A 17510-nucleotide genomic window follows, 5' to 3' on the forward strand; every position below is an offset into this window, starting at 1 on the left:
CATGTATGCCAGAATGGAGGTTTAAAAACGACAACTGCATATTAGCCAATACATATGGCATAGCCTACACATATAGCACTGTGCTCTGCAATAAGATAACCAGTTTGATTTCTAATGAGATGAGATGAATTCTCAAATAGCAGCTGCCCAAAACCAAGGTGGGCATGCATTGGAATGTAAAATGGAGAATGATAAAGAGCCTGTAAGATTATATAAAATGCAGTTGGGAAATGAATGTTTGCGTTTCAAATATTACATGTTCAGTGTATTTAGGTGGTTTAAATTATTAACTTTCCTACTAACCTTTAAAGAAACTCTTGCCAAATCCATTTGTTATTCTGCTATGACTGAGTGAGACTTGTTTCATGCATATACTGAACCAGTCAAAAGTTTGGACACACCTACTCAATCCAGTGTTTCTTTTACTATTTTCTACACTGTAGAATAATAGTGAAGACATCACAACTATGAAATAAAATAGTGTTAAACTAATCAAAACATATATTATATTTGAGATTCTTCAAAGTAGCCACCCTTTGCCTTGATGACAGCTTTGCACACTCTTGGCATTCTCTCAACCAGCTTCACCTGGAATGCTTTTCCAACAGTCTTGATGTACTTCGCACATATGCTGAACACTTGTTTTACCTGCTTTTTCCTTCCTTCACTCAGCTGTCCAACTCATCCCAAACCATCTCAATTGGGTTGAGGTCAGGTGATTATGGAGGCCCGGTCATCTGATGCAGCACTCTATTACTCTCCTTCTTGGTCAAATAGCCCTTACACAGCCTGGAGGTGTGTCGGGTCATTGTCCTGTTGAAAAACAAATGATAATCCCACTAAGCGCAAACCAGATGGGGTGGCGTATTGCTGCAGAATGCTGTGGTAGCCATGCTGGTTAAGTGTGCCTTGAATTCTAAATTAATCACAGACAGTGTCACCAGCAAAGCACCATCACACCACCTCTTCCATGCTTCACGGTGGGAACCACACATGCGGAGATCATCCGTTCACCTACTCTGCGTCTCACAAAGACATGGCGGTTGGAACCAAAAATCTCACATTTGGACTCAGACCAAAGAACAGATTTCTACCGGTCTAATGTCCATTGCTCGAGTTTCTTGGCCCAAGCAACTCTCTTCTTCTCATTAGTGTCCTGAACAGTTGATGTTGAGATGTGTCTGTTAATTGAACAATGGCAATGCTACCAAATACTAATTGAGTGGGAATGTGATTGAGTGTATGTAAAGTTCTTGACATTTTCCAGATTGACTAACATTTCTCTTTGCTTATTTGAGCTGTTCTTGCCATAATATGGACTTGGATATTTACCAAATTGGGCAATCTTCTGTATACCAACCACCCTTACCTAGTCATTGGCTCAAACGCACTAAGAAGGAAAGAAATTCCACAAATTAACTTTTAACAAGACGCACCTGTTAATTGAAATACATTCCAGGTGACTGCCTCATGAAGCTGGTTGAGAGAATGCCAAGAATGTGCAAAGCTGTCATCAAGGCAAAGGGTGGCTACTTCGAAGAATCTCAAATATAAAATATATTTTGATTTGTTTAACACATTTTTGGTTACTACGTGATTCCTTATGTGTTATTTCATGGTTTTGGTGTCTTCACTATTATTCTACAATGTAGAAAATAGTAAAAAAATAAAAACCCTGGAATGAGTAGGTGTGTCCAAACTTTTGACTGCTACTTTACATACAAACAAAGAACACCATCAACTAATGTTTCACCATTTATTCAGTAAGAAGACAAATTGCAAAGGTGTCAGGCAGTATTTGAAGTATCTAAATATTGTGTAACCAACCAATGTATGAATGAAATTAGTGGGTCCTGCCTTGATCACGATTAGATGTACACTAGTTGTCAGTGGTGTAAAGTACTTAAGTAAAAATACTTTAAAGTACTACTTAAGTCGTTTTTTGGAGTATCTGTACTTTACTATTTATATTTTGCTTACTTTTACTTTACTACATTCCTAAAGGTAACAATGTACTTTTTACCCATACATTTTCCCTGACAGCCAAAAGTATTCATTACATTTTGACAGGAAAATGGCCCAATTCACACTTATCAAGAGAACATCCCTGGTCATCCCTACTGCCTCTCATCTGGCGGACTCAATAAACACAAATGCTTTGTTGGTTAATTATGTCTGAGTGTTGGAGTGTGCCGCTGGCTATCCGACAATAAAAAAATAACTGGAAAATTGTGCCGTCTGGTTTGCTTAATATAAGGAATTTGAAATGGCGTATACTTTTGATACTTAAGTACATTTTCGCAGTTCCATTTACTTTTTATCCTTAAGTATATTTAAAACCAAATACTATTAGACTTTTACTCAAGTAATATTTTACTGGGTGACTTTCACTTTTACTTGAGTTATTTTCTATTAAGGTATCTTTACTTTTACTCAACTATGACAATGGAGTACTTTTTTCCACCACTGCTAGTTATCCTATAGATTTTTGTAGTCTTAAATTATTACTTGAAATAAACTGAAAGCTAAAATGCTTGTGACCGAACATACAGTTGAAGTTTCAAGTTTACAGACACTTAGGTTGGAGTCATTAAAACAAGTTTTTCAACCACTCCACACATTTCTTGTTAATAAACTATAGTTTTGGTCGGTTAGGACATTTACTTTGTGCATGACACAAGTAATTTTTCCAACAATTGTTTACAGACAGATTATTTCATTTATAATTCACTGTATCACAATTCCAGTGGGTCAGACGTTTACATACACTAACTTCACTGTGCCTTTAAACAGCTTGGAAAATTCCAGAAAATGATGTCATGTCTTTAGAAGCTTCTGATAGGCTATTTGACATCCTTTGAGTCAATTGGAGGTGTACCTGTGGATATTTTTCAAGGCCTATCTTCAAACTCAGTGCCTCTTATCTTGACATCATGGGAAAATTAAAAGAAATCAGCCAAGTCCTCAGAAAAAAAATTGTAGACCTCCACAAGTCTGGTTCATCCTTGGGAGCAATTTCCAAATGCCTGAAGGTACCACGTTCACCTGTACAAACAATAGTATGCAAGTATAAAAACCATGCGACCACGCAGCTGTCATACCACTCAGGAAGGAGAAGCGTTATGTCTCCTAGAGATGAACATACTTTGGTGCGAAAAGTGCAAATCAATCACAGAACAACAGCAAAGGACCTTGTGAAGATGTTGGAGGAAACAGGTACAAAAGTATCTAAAAAAGTATCTGTAATTTTCATCATAGGTACACTTCAACTATGACAGACAAAATGAGAAAAAAAATCCAGAAAATCATATTGTAGGATTTTTAATGAATTTATTTGCAAATTATGGTGGAAAATATGTATTTGGTCACCTACAAACAAGCAAGATTTCTGGCTCTCACAGACCTGTAACTTCTTCTTTAAGAGGCTCCTCTGTCCTCCACTCGTTACCTGTATTAATGGCACCTGTTTGAACTTGTTATCAGTATAAAAGACACCTGTCCACAACCTCAAACAGTCACACTCCAAACTCCACTATGGCCAATACCAAAGAGCTGTCAAAGGACACCAGAAACAAAATTGTAGACCTGCACCAGGCTGGGAAGACTGAATCTGCAATAGGTAAGCAGCTTGGTTTGAAGAAATCAACTGTGGAAGCAATTATTAGGAAATGGAAGACATACAAGACCACTGATAATCTCCCTCGATCTGGGGCTCCACGCAAGATCTCACCCCGTGGGCTCAAAATGATCACAAGAACGGTGAGCAAAAATCCCAGAACCACACGGGGGGACCTAGTGAATGACCTGCAGAGAGCTGGGACCAAAGTAACAAAGCCTACCATCAGTAACACACTACGCCGCCAGGGACTCAAATCCTGCAGTGCCAGACGTGTCCCCCTGCTTAAGCCAGTACATGTCCAGGCCCGTCTGAAGTTTGCTAGAGAGCATTTGGATGATCCAGAAGAAGATTAGGAGAATGTCATATGGTCAGATGAAACCAAAATAGAACATTTTGGTAAAAACTCAACTCGTCGTGTTTGGAGGACAAAGAATGCTGAGTTGTATCCAAAGAACACCATACCTACTGTGAAGCATGGGGGTGGAAACATCATGCTTTGGGGCTGTTTTTCTGCAAAGGGAACCATTACGACTGATCCGTACGGGTAATGGAAAGAATGAATTGGGCCATGTATCGTGAGATTTTGAGTGAAAACCTCCTTCCATCAGCAAGGGCATTGAAGATTTTTTTTATTTATTTTTTTATTTTTTTTATTTCACCTTTATTTAACCAGGTAGGCTAGTTGAGAACAAGTTCTCATTTGCAACTGCGACCTGGCCAAGATAAAGCATAGCAGTATGAGCAGACAACACAGAGTTACACATGGAGTAAACAATTAACAAGTCAATAACACAGTAGAAAACAAAGGGGGAGTCTATATACAATGTGTGCAAAAGGCATGAGGTAGGCGAATAATTAAAATTTTGCAGATTAACACTGGAGTGATAAATGATCAGATGGTCGTGTACAGGTAGAGATATTGGTGTGCAAAAGAGCAGAAAAATAAATAAATAAAAACAGTATGGGGATGAGGTAGGTGAAAATGGGTGGGCTATTTACCAATAGACTATGTACAGCTGCAGCGATCGGTTAGCTGCTCAGATAGCTGATGTTTGAAGTTGGTGAGGGAGATAAAAGTCTCCAACTTCAGCGATTTTTGCAATTCGTTCCAGTCACAGGCAGCAGAGTACTGGAACGAAAGGCGGCCAAATGAGGTGTTGGCTTTAGGGATGATCAGTGAGATACACCTGCTGGAGCGCGTGCTACGGATGGGTGTTGCCATCGTGACCAGTGAGCTGAGATAAGGCGGAGCTTTACCTAGCATGGACTTGTAGATGACCTGGAGCCAGTGGGTCTGGCGACGAATATGTAGCGAGGGCCAGCCGACTAGAGCATACAAGTCGCAGTGGTGGGTGGTATAAGGTGCTTTAGTGACAAAACGGATGGCACTGTGATAGACTGCATCCAGTTTGCTGAGTAGAGTGTTGGAAGCCATTTTGTAGATGACATCGCCGAAGTCGAGGATCGGTAGGATAGTCAGTTTTACTAGGGTAAGCTTGGCGGCGTGAGTGAAGGAGGCTTTGTTGCGGAATAGAAAGCCGACTCTTGATTTGATTTTCGATGAAACGTGGCTGGGTCTTTCAGCATGACAATGATCCCAAACACACTGCCCGGGCAACGTAGGAGTGGCTTCGTAAGAAGCATTTCAAGGTCCTGGAGTGGCCTAGCCAGTCTCCAGATCTCAACCCCATAGAAAATCTTTGGAGGGAGTTGAAAGTCTGTGTTGCCCAGCAACAGCCCCAAAACATCACTGCTCTAGAGGAGATCTGCATGGAGGAATGGGCCAAAATACCAGCAACAGTGTGTGAAAACCTTGTGAAGACTTACAGAAAACGTTGACCTCTGTAATTGCCAACAAAGGGTATATAACAAAGTATTGAGATAAACTTTTGTTATTGACCAAATACTTATTTTCCACCATAATTTGCAAATAAATTAATTAAAAATCCTACAATGTGATTTTCTGGATTTTTTTCCCTCATTTTGTCTGGCATAGTTCAAGTGTACCTATGATGAAAATTACAGGCCTATCTCATCTTTTTAAGTGGGAGAACTTGCACAATTGGTGGCTGACTAAATACTTTTTTGCCCCACTCTATATCCACAGTAAAACGAGTCCTGTATCAACATAACCTGAAAGGCCGCTCAGTAAGGAAGAAGCTACTGCTCCAAAACCGCCATAAAAAAAGCCAGACTACGGTTTGCAACTGCACATGGGGACAAAGATTATACTTTTTGGAGAAATGTCTTCTGGTCTGATGAAACAAAAATAGAACTGTTTGGCCATCATGACCATCGTTATGTTTGGGGAAAAAGGGGGAGGCTTGCAAGCCGAAGAACAAGCCAAACAACACCATCCCAACCGTGAAGCACGGGAGTGGCAGCGTTATATTCTTTATCCCTTTACACTTGTGTGTATAAGGTAGTAGTTTTGGAATTGTTAGCTAGATTACTCATTGGTTATTACTGCATTGTCGGAACTAGAAGCACAAGCATTTCGCTACACTCGCATTAACATCTGCTAACCATGTGTATGTGACAAATAAAATTTGATTTGATTTGATGTTGTGGGGATGCTTTGCTGCAGGAGGGACTGGTGCACTTCACAAAATAGATGATATCATGAGGGAGGAAAATTATGTGAATATATTGAAGCAACATCTCAAGACATCAGTCAGGAAGTTAAAGCTTGGTTGCAAAGGGTTCTTACAAATTGACAATGACCCCAATCATCTTTCCAAAGTTGTGGCAAAATGGCTTAAGGACAACAAAGGCAAGGTATTGGAGTTGCCATCACAAAGCCCTGACCTCATTCTCATAGAAGATTTGTGGGCAGAACTGAAAAAGCATGTGCGAGCAAGGAAGCCAACAAACCCGACTCAGTTACTCCAGCTCTGTCAGGCGGAATGAGACAAAATTTACCCAATTTATTGAGAAGCTTGTTTGTGGAAGAATACCCGAAACGTTTGACCCAAGTTAAACCATTTATGCTACCAAATACTAATTGAGTGTATGTAAACCACTGGGAATGTGATGAAATAAATAAAAGCTGAAATAAATCATTCTCTCTACTATTATTCTGACATTTCACATTCTTAAAATAAAGTGGTGATCCTAACTGACCTAAGACAGGGAATTTTACTAGGATTAAATATCAGGAATTGTGACAAACCGAGTTTAAATGTATTTGGCTAAAGTGTATGTAAACTTCCGATTTCAATTGTATGTTCGACCTAGCATATAGGCCCTACATCATTCGGGATTGGGTCGTGGGAGGGGTTCAGGTGCGTCGTAGGTTGACATTTTTTGGCATATATTTTTTAAAATCCATTATAGAGTGTCAGTCAGCCCCTTAAAACTGACCAGATTTTAAGATCTTTATAAAGTTAGATGTTCTGAAGCAGAGAGGTTTTATTTTGTACTTATTATTTGGTCCATGTTTTTACACTGCTATTCTCTATTGGGTTACAACTCAGGCACGTTGTTTTAGTAGTTCACGAACCCCCAAATCGAATAAAAACCTCAGCTGTATTTTACCCGTCAACGAAACCTGCTTGTGAGCAGAGGTTAACCAAAAATCGAACCTTCAATGTTTCGAATATCGGTCACATTTTTTTAACCATTTAATGAAACCCTGGTTCATGATCAGACGGCTGAGGTGCATTGCGTAACAATGAGGTCACACCTGTCACAGAAACACTATGACGCTCCCGATCATCACATTTATGAACCGAAGGATCAATTTTGGTAAAGGTTCCAAAAGTATTAGAGGAATGCTCATAGTCTTTTATAAACTGGTTTGCAAACAAAGTCGACGTTTTCATGTATAATTACATTCAACAAACAGTACTACAATATAATTACAATTTCTCAACATGAAAGAAGCTAAAATGTTTGTGAATTTCCAATAAAGTACAGCAAACCGTCAGTAGTTCGCATTATAATATATTCACAAATGATGCATTCTGGGACATTGGATATTGTTAGCAGAGAGGAAGAGGCGAAGCGAGAGCGAAAAAATCTGTCTTCTCCAGCAGGTGCCGTTTTTTAGTTTTTGTATGGAGGTCAATGAAAGTGAATTTGGTTAACAACAAATGTAATGGCCTATTTGCTATGTGTGGCTTATTTGATCGAATATATGTTTCGTAATGATTAGGTTGTTTAGAGTTTACTGATAAATCTGGGACTCGTAAACTTTGAGGAAAAACATCGGAGTTGTGCCTCGTCGTCATTAGTTACCACAGTCATAAAGTCATACACCTCGCCTATTTTCACAATTTATCTTCTTAAATTGTGATTTTAAACCTTAACCACACTGTTAACCGTATGCCTAACACTAACCTCAAATAAAAATCACATTTTCGTTTTCATGAATTTTACAGACTATTTTGACTTTGGCTGTAGTAACTAATGGGCACCGTTGAGCCTGTTTTTCACGCGAGTATATGCTCTCTCATTGGCTAGAATGTGCCCACCTGATCTTGCCTCCTCCCGACTGCCCTTTTTTAAGACATGTATTTTCATTGTTAGAGTGGCTAGTAGAGTATCTGGTCAATATAATGGATAATATGTGTAGTTGCTCTGTCCCTTGACATCCAAATCGACCAATAGCACCTCCTCCCTAGATCTAAAGGGTTTAGAGAGGTGTCAAATCAGGGACACGTCTTCTTTACATTATATGACCTCATGCTATGGAAGAAAGAGGTTTCTTATTTATTTGTTTTTATGCTCGTTCATAACCAAGCGGGAAGGGGGTAATTACAGTTGGGAAGTTGTAAATACCAGTTGGATGCATTCACATGCTCTGAACTCGTTGAGAAACGCTGATTGGCTAATGGCCAACAACCTAGTGTCAACCATAAACAAAAGTACAACTATCATGCTTGTAAAGAAATTATGGTGCTAAAAAAAACTAATTAATAGATTGCTTTTCATAAATAAAGTTTTGTTGTAATTTCCATAGTAGGTGATGTCAGAGGTCAGCATGTGGGAGAAGTCAGTGCTCAGTGTTGGCAGATGAGTTTCCCACCAGTAATTAATTACCAGTTGGAGGAGCGTTCAAGTGGTTTCCCCCCAGTCGTATGTGGTAAATACCACTTTCTCACTTTGTTATGAACGCAGTACTAGTGCCTAAGAAAACTCAAGTGAGACAAGATTAGGATCTGAAAAACAAGAAACATGACATCCTTCCTCTCAGCCTTACCCTACGATGGCACACATTTAAGTGGCAGAACCGGATCTGAGGGCCTAGTTCCTTGACTATATTGTTTTCGTTCATGATGTGCTAAAGTATTGATAAAGTAATCATCTAATAAATTATACAAGTTTGACAATATCTTGCAGCTAAATACACAGCAATCCTATAATTCATATTCTATATGTAATTCTATTGCTAAGTATTTCTCAGAGTTAGCATGACAGGGGGAATGGCTAGCTAGTATTTGTGTTTTGCAACACTCAATGTTATGAGAGCTTTTCCATGGACCCCATTTGGACTACTACACCCCGCTACACAAACAATCGACAATCTTCCAAGGTTATGTTAAAATTAAACATAACATTCTTAAATAACATTAAAACATATGACATACTTGTTTTAATATTCAGAGTAGTCTTTAATTATAAAAATGTCCTTACAGAATTATGTAACGTTAAAGTGTTTGTGCCAAATGACAAACTGTAACCATTTTCATTATTCAAAAATAATGCATTAGGTATATTAACTGAATGTAGAACACACAATGCCTTTAAGAACACATTTGACCTCTATATTGATGTATAAACAGGACTTCACTACTGTCCCTTAGCTATATCTAAATTCTCTTCCATTTCAACTCAAAATATGTTAGTCCTATTTTGACATACAACCACTGTGACTGAATATGTACACACAAGCTCCATCCTTACATGCACACACATTTCTCCCAATCAAATAAGGCAAGCTCTTTGTTGATACATACAAATAAGCCATGTTTTTGTGGAAAAAACAAAAACAAAAAACAGACAATTGATTTATTTAGAAATGTTACCCATTAAATGCTGTACAACACTGGCACCATTAGTTGGCACTCACTTAGCATTACCAGTCAACTGGTTTCTGTAATGCATGGTACAAAAACAACAAAATAAATGTCACAGTTTACATAAGCTCATAACCTTGAAAAGAACAAACTGACATGCAACTCACATCAACTTACATTTAGCTATAAACATGAAAACACAAGTCTGCTTTTCAGAAGTGGAACTGACATTGCACACAATACAGCACAACAGTAATGTAAAATGTTAAATGCCCTGATGCCTCCCACAGCCATTGGCAGCATATGATGATTTCCACACCTTGGAAATCATGAAGGGGCCATCAAGGATCTAGCATTTTGACCAAAGTATATCCAGGTGCACATGGTTCAGAGACCTGTTGCAGACCTTCAAGATGTCTTATCAATAATACTACATTGAGGTTAGGCAGGAGCTGATCTTTGTACACAAGAGTGACTGTAGTAGCGGTAAGTAAACCTGCAGCAGCATCAGAAGAGCTGCATAGAACAACAGTGACATAGGCTTCAGTAACACAAGGTGAACAATTGAATCATGTATTAACAATACAACAATTCTCTCGTAAAAGAACCATGACATGGTTCTTTTTAGGTGGGAATTAGTTAAAATTCAAAATGCTGCAAGCAGGGTTCTAAGTTATGCAACTAAATATTTTGCTGTGCGACCTGGAGTTTTAATTTGGGAGCACTGTGCGAAATAATTATAATCCAATATATATATATTTTTAATAATTGCTGTAATGATAAAGTGTCACTGTAACATTGTTTCCAGAGTGCAGATTAGTTAGCGTCATGCTTGCACCATTAATACAGTGAAAACTAAAGTTAAAAAGATCTGACCCATATTACCAGCACAATGATTTTTTTTCTTCCCGCATTTTACATTCATAAACCATGTCGCACATGGCGTCTGGCCCAATTGAACAGTGTAAATGTTCAGACATGCCGAAATCTGCAGAGGTCTCCCTTCTTTTAGAAAACAAAGTGAACTTGAAACAAAGTACACTAAAAGATTTCGCATTGGAAGCAGTGACACAGGAAACGACAAGTTCCACATTTGCAGCCTGTGAAGGAATTGTCCATTTTGAATGGAAATGTATGTTGTTTCAAAGAAAGCGTCAGAACATTTGCCAAGGTCTGTGGATCAATGATTTTCTCAATGCCTATGCCCTAAGACGTTTTTACTAAATCGTAGACGTAGATGTGAAAGTCGTCATCAAACTTGATGAAATAAACAGAGGGTTTGGCTTCAACCTGATGGATAACCATGCCAGTCCTTTTGCCGCCATCCTCTTTGGCATACTCCACTTGTTTGCCAACAAGGCTATCCACCACTTCTCCAGGCTCTCTCTCTGCTGGAGGCGAGTCATCTGCAAAAGCATAGAATATTACCAGCTTTAGTGAGATAATTGGTTGACTACATCTATGTAGTATGATTGTATCTACAGTAAAACAATTTAGAATGACATGTTTTTTAAAAGAGATAGAGACATTAAACAATGAGCACAGTTACATGCACACAATAATGTGATTATTGTGGATAGATTAATATAATAGTTTGTTTAAAATGTTTACATGCTTTGCAAGAAGAACGATTTCCCTAATAACCCTGTTTACATGTACACATCTGAAATCAGGCTACTGATAGGCCTTTTGATAAGTGCAGAAAAATCGGCAATAAAAATATATTTGATTCTGTGTTCAGACAAAGTTTGTATGTGAAAACTATTTATAAGACGCATACTTTCAGTTTTTCAGAACTCACACCACCCGAACACCGATTAAGCTGTTTACATGTCCTAATAATTCAAAAGATTGCTCAGAAAACTGTGTTCTAATCTGTGTTTGCTTACTTCAATTTTGAGCTTATGCTGATTAAAATAAGCAGAGTAAGGTGTTTACATGACTATTGCATAGTCTGCCTGCTGCCATAATCAGTTTAATATCAAACTATTACTGTGCATGTAAATGTACTCAATGTCTACATTTTAAACACTGAAGATCATTTCTGATAGACTCTCACTTGAATCAGGCATTATCCGGAGATCCCCCTCTTTGTAGTCATCCAAGAGTTGGTACATGTACAAAACAGGGTCCTTTTCGTAAGTGATGTAGAACCATGTGTTCATAATGGGAGCCTGTGCTAGCACCATGCCCCTCCACTCCTCCTTTGGTCCTTCATCTTGCTCAAACATGTGCTCCACTGCTTTACCTATCATGGTTTCTGCTAGCTGGGAATCGCTGACACGAGCTGGAGCTACAATACAGAGAGCACTTTCAAATGGACAGCTAATATGGCTATGAAAAGACACATTTACTAATCTGTGATATAAGGTATGCATGATCAAACACACATCAAGCACATAAGTACATTGGTTATACCATACTGAACAGACATAAGTGTAATATGCTTTTTATGGCAGAGCAAAGCCGATTTTTGTCATGTCTTCACAACACATACCAACTCGGTCTGGTAAAACCTCCAGGCCTTGCACCCGCTCATCTTTGTGAAGCTCAAGTCCATAGATGCAGTCAAATCCATCATACTTGATTAGGTAGAGAGAGGGGTTAACAGGGACTTGGTCGAGAACTGTTCCTTTCCACTGGGAAACCTTGGAGTCTTCCTTCCACTGGTGTGTTATCCTGCAACCCACTATGTTTCGTCTGGGTTGGGCAATAGGCTTGCTTGGACCAACATTATTCTTTTGCTTCCTATAGAGATCCCAATTTGAGAGTCAAGGACAGCAATATGTAAATTAATGTCAAATCAATTTATGTAGTATCAGTTTGTAAGCCAACCTGCTTTTGGTCTTATGCTGTGTCTACACAATGAGAGAACTTACTTGTGGGAATTTTTCTTCTTCATCATATTTGCAGATACCCCAATATTCCCTAAAATGACAAAACAAACGTGTGCATGAAATCTCTCCAATTATATCTTAAAAATTACAGCCATATAGTGTAGCAGGCTATATGTAATGTGTAACGTTCCTGCTGCCTTCATGTACACAAGGCGAGAATGTGTCTCACCCCCATCAGCTCTGGGGCGCTGGCCTGGCCTCTTCCCAAATGGGGTCTTCATTGATATACATGTAGGTAAGCAGCCAGGCTGCCAGACTAGGGTGACAATGTCTCTACTAGGTAATCAGGAGAAAGAAGGACAGTGTGCAGGTGGTGGCCCCAGGTGGGAGGATCACTCCCCTCCAGGGCAGGAACACTTAATGTGGCAGTTCAAACTGTTGAAAAATGAGCATGTGTTAAACATGGCAACATTATGATGAAGAATGACTTTGGGGTAGAAAATGTCATAACTAGCAAGTATCTCATTGCAAATGTAACTGTTATGAACCTATTCAGTCATGCTGACTCGTGTGCTATAGACCTGCCTTTTATACAATCATATATACCACCAGTAGCTGCCTAAAAACAATTGCAGAACAATATATCATTTGTTGTTGTTGCAGGGTGGCTTAGTCTTGCACACCATGTTCAACGAGTCATAATTACAGTAGAGACCAAGTAGGCCTACCAACACAGGTCAATCAGAGTCGATTTACTATTAGTGGTCCATAGAGAAAGTAGGCCCATCTTGGCTCAATTTGGCACAATTCTGATGTCATTTCTACAACGTTAGGTGTAATAGAATAATGTATACTTAAGAAAATAGACAACATAGGCTGTATTTCCTGAACATTTATTAATAGGGATTTACACCCCCCCCCCCTCATTTTTTTTTTATCCAGACAGCAGAAATTATTTTTTAGTAGACTAGGATTAGACCCGCCCCCTTCAGACATGTTTTTTTCAAACATTACTTACCTACAGGTAACATTGAAATAACGTTCGTCTCATTGCCTCGAACTCACTGTTGTATACTTTTATTTAACAGAAATGGCAAGCAGTTCAAGCTAAGTAAAACTACTCAAGATGCTCTAGAGTGACCCAAGAAAGTATAGGATTGTCATTTTGTTTACAATGAATAAAGTCAAAGGGAGGAAATATGTTGCTTGACGTTGCATACATGTGCATCCTGAAGCACCGATTCGCTTGATTGTCGAATAGGCTGATTGACTGGATTTTAACTGAGGAGGTATGGTACCTCAATGTCAGCCATGTTGCACCAGTATATACAAACCCCCGCATCAAAACCAGCGCAAGCGAACAAAGGAGGAGAAGGTTTGGGTCTGTCTGACATGCATTTGAAATGCAAACAACAAAGCAGGTTTATACACAAATTGCTCATGCACATGCATACCTCCCAATTAACTAGTGTCGTTAGTGGTCGTCTGAGTCCATGCATTTGATTACCAATCGAGTGATTAGTTTGAGGGTTGCTTACCCGATGAATTGTACATCTAAATTGATCCCATCTCGCTTTTCCTCTGGCTCCGTTTGCATTCAACCCAAATCCTATGGCCGAGTCCCACCTATCCCGCTTTCTACCAAATAGTGATCTGGAAATGTGGATGGGGACGCGGGAAGCTCGGTCTTCCTGCCAAATAGTGGGTTCCTCGACCGCAAATTGCGCATGCGTGGACAATACAACACCATTCGTAGAAGCCGACAAGTATTTGAAAACATCTGTATTTCTGTTTAATACACGCAACTGTGATTGGCTACCACTTGCAACTTTGTGATGAACATGAAATATGAATACAGGTACATGAATATAAACAAGTAAACAGTTATTACTTATTGTAGTACCGATATTGAAAAATACCACACTTTACTTTAGAATAAAGTACATTACTTACTATAGAATTCGGTAATAAACTGTAGTATGGTATACTACACACTGTAGTACCCCTCGATTGTGTAGTGCTTACTTTAGAATGTTGTAGTATATTGTGGAATAATATACTACACACTGTAGTATCCCTCGATCATGTGTAGTACTTACTATAGAATGTTGTAGTATACTGTAGAATACTATAGTAAATACTACAGTATTATCTGAAAAAAAACAATGTAGTAAATATTACAGTAATGTCCGCAAAAACACTACAGTCCACAAAAACACTACAATGAAACTATAGTAAATATTACAGTATTTAATTTGCATATACCCTGCCCATTCCCCCATATCACAATTTGTGCAACTCATAAGTGAGAAACCTATTTGCCAAGTACATACCATTTATTGTGTTCCCTACAGTTCTAGAAGGAAAATGGTCCCTTGAGAAGGCACAAACAAGAGGTATGTCAGGAGAAGTGCAGTGTTATCATAAGGAGCTGTATACTTGGAATACGGAGGAGGCAGAGGAGGTCAAAAAGAGCGAAGGAGGAAGAGGGTGAGCTTGAATCAGTTAAAAATGGCTTCTATAAAGAAGAATGTCAGAAAGTGTAAGCAGGGTGAGCTGTACGCCGGATCGAAGACAGGAGGAGGGCGAAGTATCGGAGGGTTAGGTGTGGTGAAGTTCTCGGAGCCCTAGGCACCAAGGGTCAGGATAAATATGAGTCTGTGACGGTAGGAGTGACACTTTTGGAAAAAGTGGACCCTTGCCTTTTGGCTGATCCATTTGTGGTTTCAGGGTAGGTGAAAACAGAGTTGGGTGCAGTGGAATCGGCGAGGGTTACCAGAAGTGATCTTGTGATAATTGTTTGTATTTCTGCAGGTCAGAGGGAGCAGGCATTCCGGGTTAAATAAATGGGGACAAGCGATGTGAATTGTTTTGCTCTCAAGAAAAGGGCGCCATTGAAAGGAGTGATTACTGGGGTAGGGATAAATGTAAAAGTTGATCAACTGAAAGGGAAGATTCCCAGTGTTTGTGATGCTCGTCGTTTGGTGCGACGCAGACAGGGTGACGTGAGTGGTGAAACAGAAGAGTCGTCTGTTCTTTTGAGTTGTGATGTTGCCTTTTCCCGACAAAGTGATGTTATTGTATTTATGTTGTCCTGTACAAGCTTTTGTGCCGAATACATTACGTTGTTACAGCTGTCAAGCTTATGGGCATGTGGCAGCACTGTGTAGGAGGGAGGTTCCTAGCTGTGATAAGTGTGCAGAAGTCATGAGACAAAGGGATGTATAGCATTGGGGAAAGTGGTATGTGTTAGTTATAGGGGTGCCCATGGGCTGTGGATCAGAAATGTCTGGTGTGAGCGAGGCAGGTTGAGGTTTCCAGGGTGAGAGCAGTGCAGAAGTCGATGTATTCTGAGGCAGTGAAGAAAGTCGATGAAGATGGGTCAACAGGGAGGGATCCTGAGAGGAGTGGTGTGAGTAGTATATCTGTACCAGTACAGAGGGATAGGCCAACAAGTGATATATGCTTCAGCAAGATTGGATTTTTAGCGTTTATAGCAATGGTTATCTACTGTACTGCAGGAATGGAACGTAAGTCGTAGAAAATGTAGGTTGTGGTGGCAGCTGCAGAGAGGTATTTGGGTATACGAGACTTGACGTCAGAAGACTTACAGGGTTGTGTTGTCCTAGCCTTTCAGGTTGTTAGCCTGAGGTAGGAGTAAATAGATTTAAATAGTGGAGTAGGGTGGTGGGTATTTAGTTAGTGTAGTGTTAAATTGTAGGTTATTTGTTGTGTTATTTTAATTTTCAAGCAAAGTACAGGAGGTGGCGGTAATGCAACATATATTGGATGCCAACTGCCATTAAACCTCATCGAAGAAGAAGTACAGTTATTTTAATTGAACCTTTATTTAACTAGGCAAGTCAGTTAAGAACAAATTCTTATTTACAATGACGGCCTAGGAACAGTGGGTTAACTGCCTTGTTCAGGGGCAGAATGAGAGATTTTTACCTTGTCAGCTCAGGGATTCGATCTTGCAACCTTTCGGTTACTGGCCCAACGCTCTAACCAAATCAAATCAAAGTTTATTTGTCACGTGCGCCGAATACAACAGGTGTAGACGTTACAATGAAATGCTTACTTACAGGCTCTAACCATCAGCACAATTTCTTTAAAAAAGGTATTAGGTGAACAATAGTTCAGTAAAGAAATAAAAACAACATTAAAAAGACAGTGAAAAATAACAGTAGCGAGGCTATAACAGTAGCGAGGCTATATACAGGCACCGGTTAGTTGGGCTGATTTAGGTAGTATGTACATGAATGTATAGTTAAAGTGACTATGCATATATGATAAACAAAGAGTAGCAGCAGCGTAAAAGAGGGGTTGGGGGGGACACACAATGCAAAAAGCCCGGGTAGCAATTTATGGCTTGAGGATAAAAACTGTTGAGAAGCCTTTTGTCCTAGACTTGGCACTCCTGTACCGCTTGCCATGTGATAGTAGAGAGAACAGTCTATGACTGGAGTGGCTGGGTTCTTTGACAATTTTTAGGGATTTCCTCTGACACCGCCTGGTATAGCGGTGCTGGATGGCAGGCAACTTAGCCCCAGTGGCCACCACTTGGCTACCTGCCGCCCCAAAGTTATAGAACAGATCAGAAGCTCTGAACTATCTAGTCAGACCCCAGTCTGACCTACCTACAGGATATGGAAAATTTGCTCTATTAGTTTTTCTCCCGTAGGTTTCCTGAAGGAGAAAGCTTCCACTTCTATGTCAAAGATAATAAAACAAAAACAATATAGTAAATACTACAGTAAAGTCTGCAAAAACACTGCAGTAAATAATAGTGCACTTCAAGCCGCAAAAACACATTTAATTACTATAGTGTATACTATAGTTATTTTACTACAGTCTTTATACTAAAGTTAACTGTACATACTACAGTATACTATACAGTGAATACAACAGTAAAATCAGCAAAAACACTAAAGTGAATACTATAGTATTTATACAATAGTATACTGTAGTATACCTTCCCCCAAATGACAGTGTATAATGTAGCGACCTGAGTACAACACAACAACCTAGTTG

General features: G+C 39.3%; 1 protein-coding gene and 1 non-coding gene across 2 annotated transcripts; both read right to left on the reverse strand.

Moving 5' to 3' along the window:
• Positions 1-7262: 7262 nt before the first annotated feature.
• LOC118965127 lies at positions 7263-7358 on the reverse strand. The gene has a single exon (XR_005052457.1). It is a non-coding gene; the product is annotated as a small nucleolar RNA U13 (small nucleolar RNA).
• Positions 7359-9210: 1852 nt separating this feature from the next.
• Positions 9211-14182, reverse strand: spinb (spindlin b). The gene is made up of 6 exons (XM_021606754.2): positions 14015-14182; positions 12706-12911; positions 12519-12567; positions 12137-12387; positions 11699-11932; positions 9211-11045 (listed from the first exon to the last, which is right to left on the reverse strand). The coding sequence occupies exons 2-6, from the start codon at positions 12755-12757 to the stop codon at positions 10846-10848; spliced, it is 786 nt and encodes a 261-aa protein (XP_021462429.1). The 5' UTR covers positions 12758-12911; positions 14015-14182; the 3' UTR covers positions 9211-10845.
• Between the last annotated feature and the right edge of the window lie 3328 nt (positions 14183-17510).

The sequence above is a fragment of the Oncorhynchus mykiss genome, chromosome 6 (genome assembly GCF_013265735.2).
Source record: "Oncorhynchus mykiss isolate Arlee chromosome 6, USDA_OmykA_1.1, whole genome shotgun sequence".
NCBI lineage: Eukaryota > Metazoa > Chordata > Actinopteri > Salmoniformes > Salmonidae > Oncorhynchus > Oncorhynchus mykiss.

Excerpts from the sequence above, each read along its gene's own strand:
- spinb (XM_021606754.2), bottom strand. The coding sequence starts at position 12,757 with ATGAAGACCCCATTTGGGAAGAGGCCAGGCCAGCGCCCCAGAGCTGAT. Across the intron at positions 12,388-12,518 it reads AAGAAGAAAAATTCCCACAA|GAAGCAAAAGAATAATGTTG; the intron begins GTAAGTTCTCTC and ends GGATCTCTATAG. Across the intron at positions 11,933-12,136 it reads GGTTTTACCAGACCGAGTTG|CTCCAGCTCGTGTCAGCGAT; the intron begins GTATGTGTTGTG and ends TCTGTATTGTAG.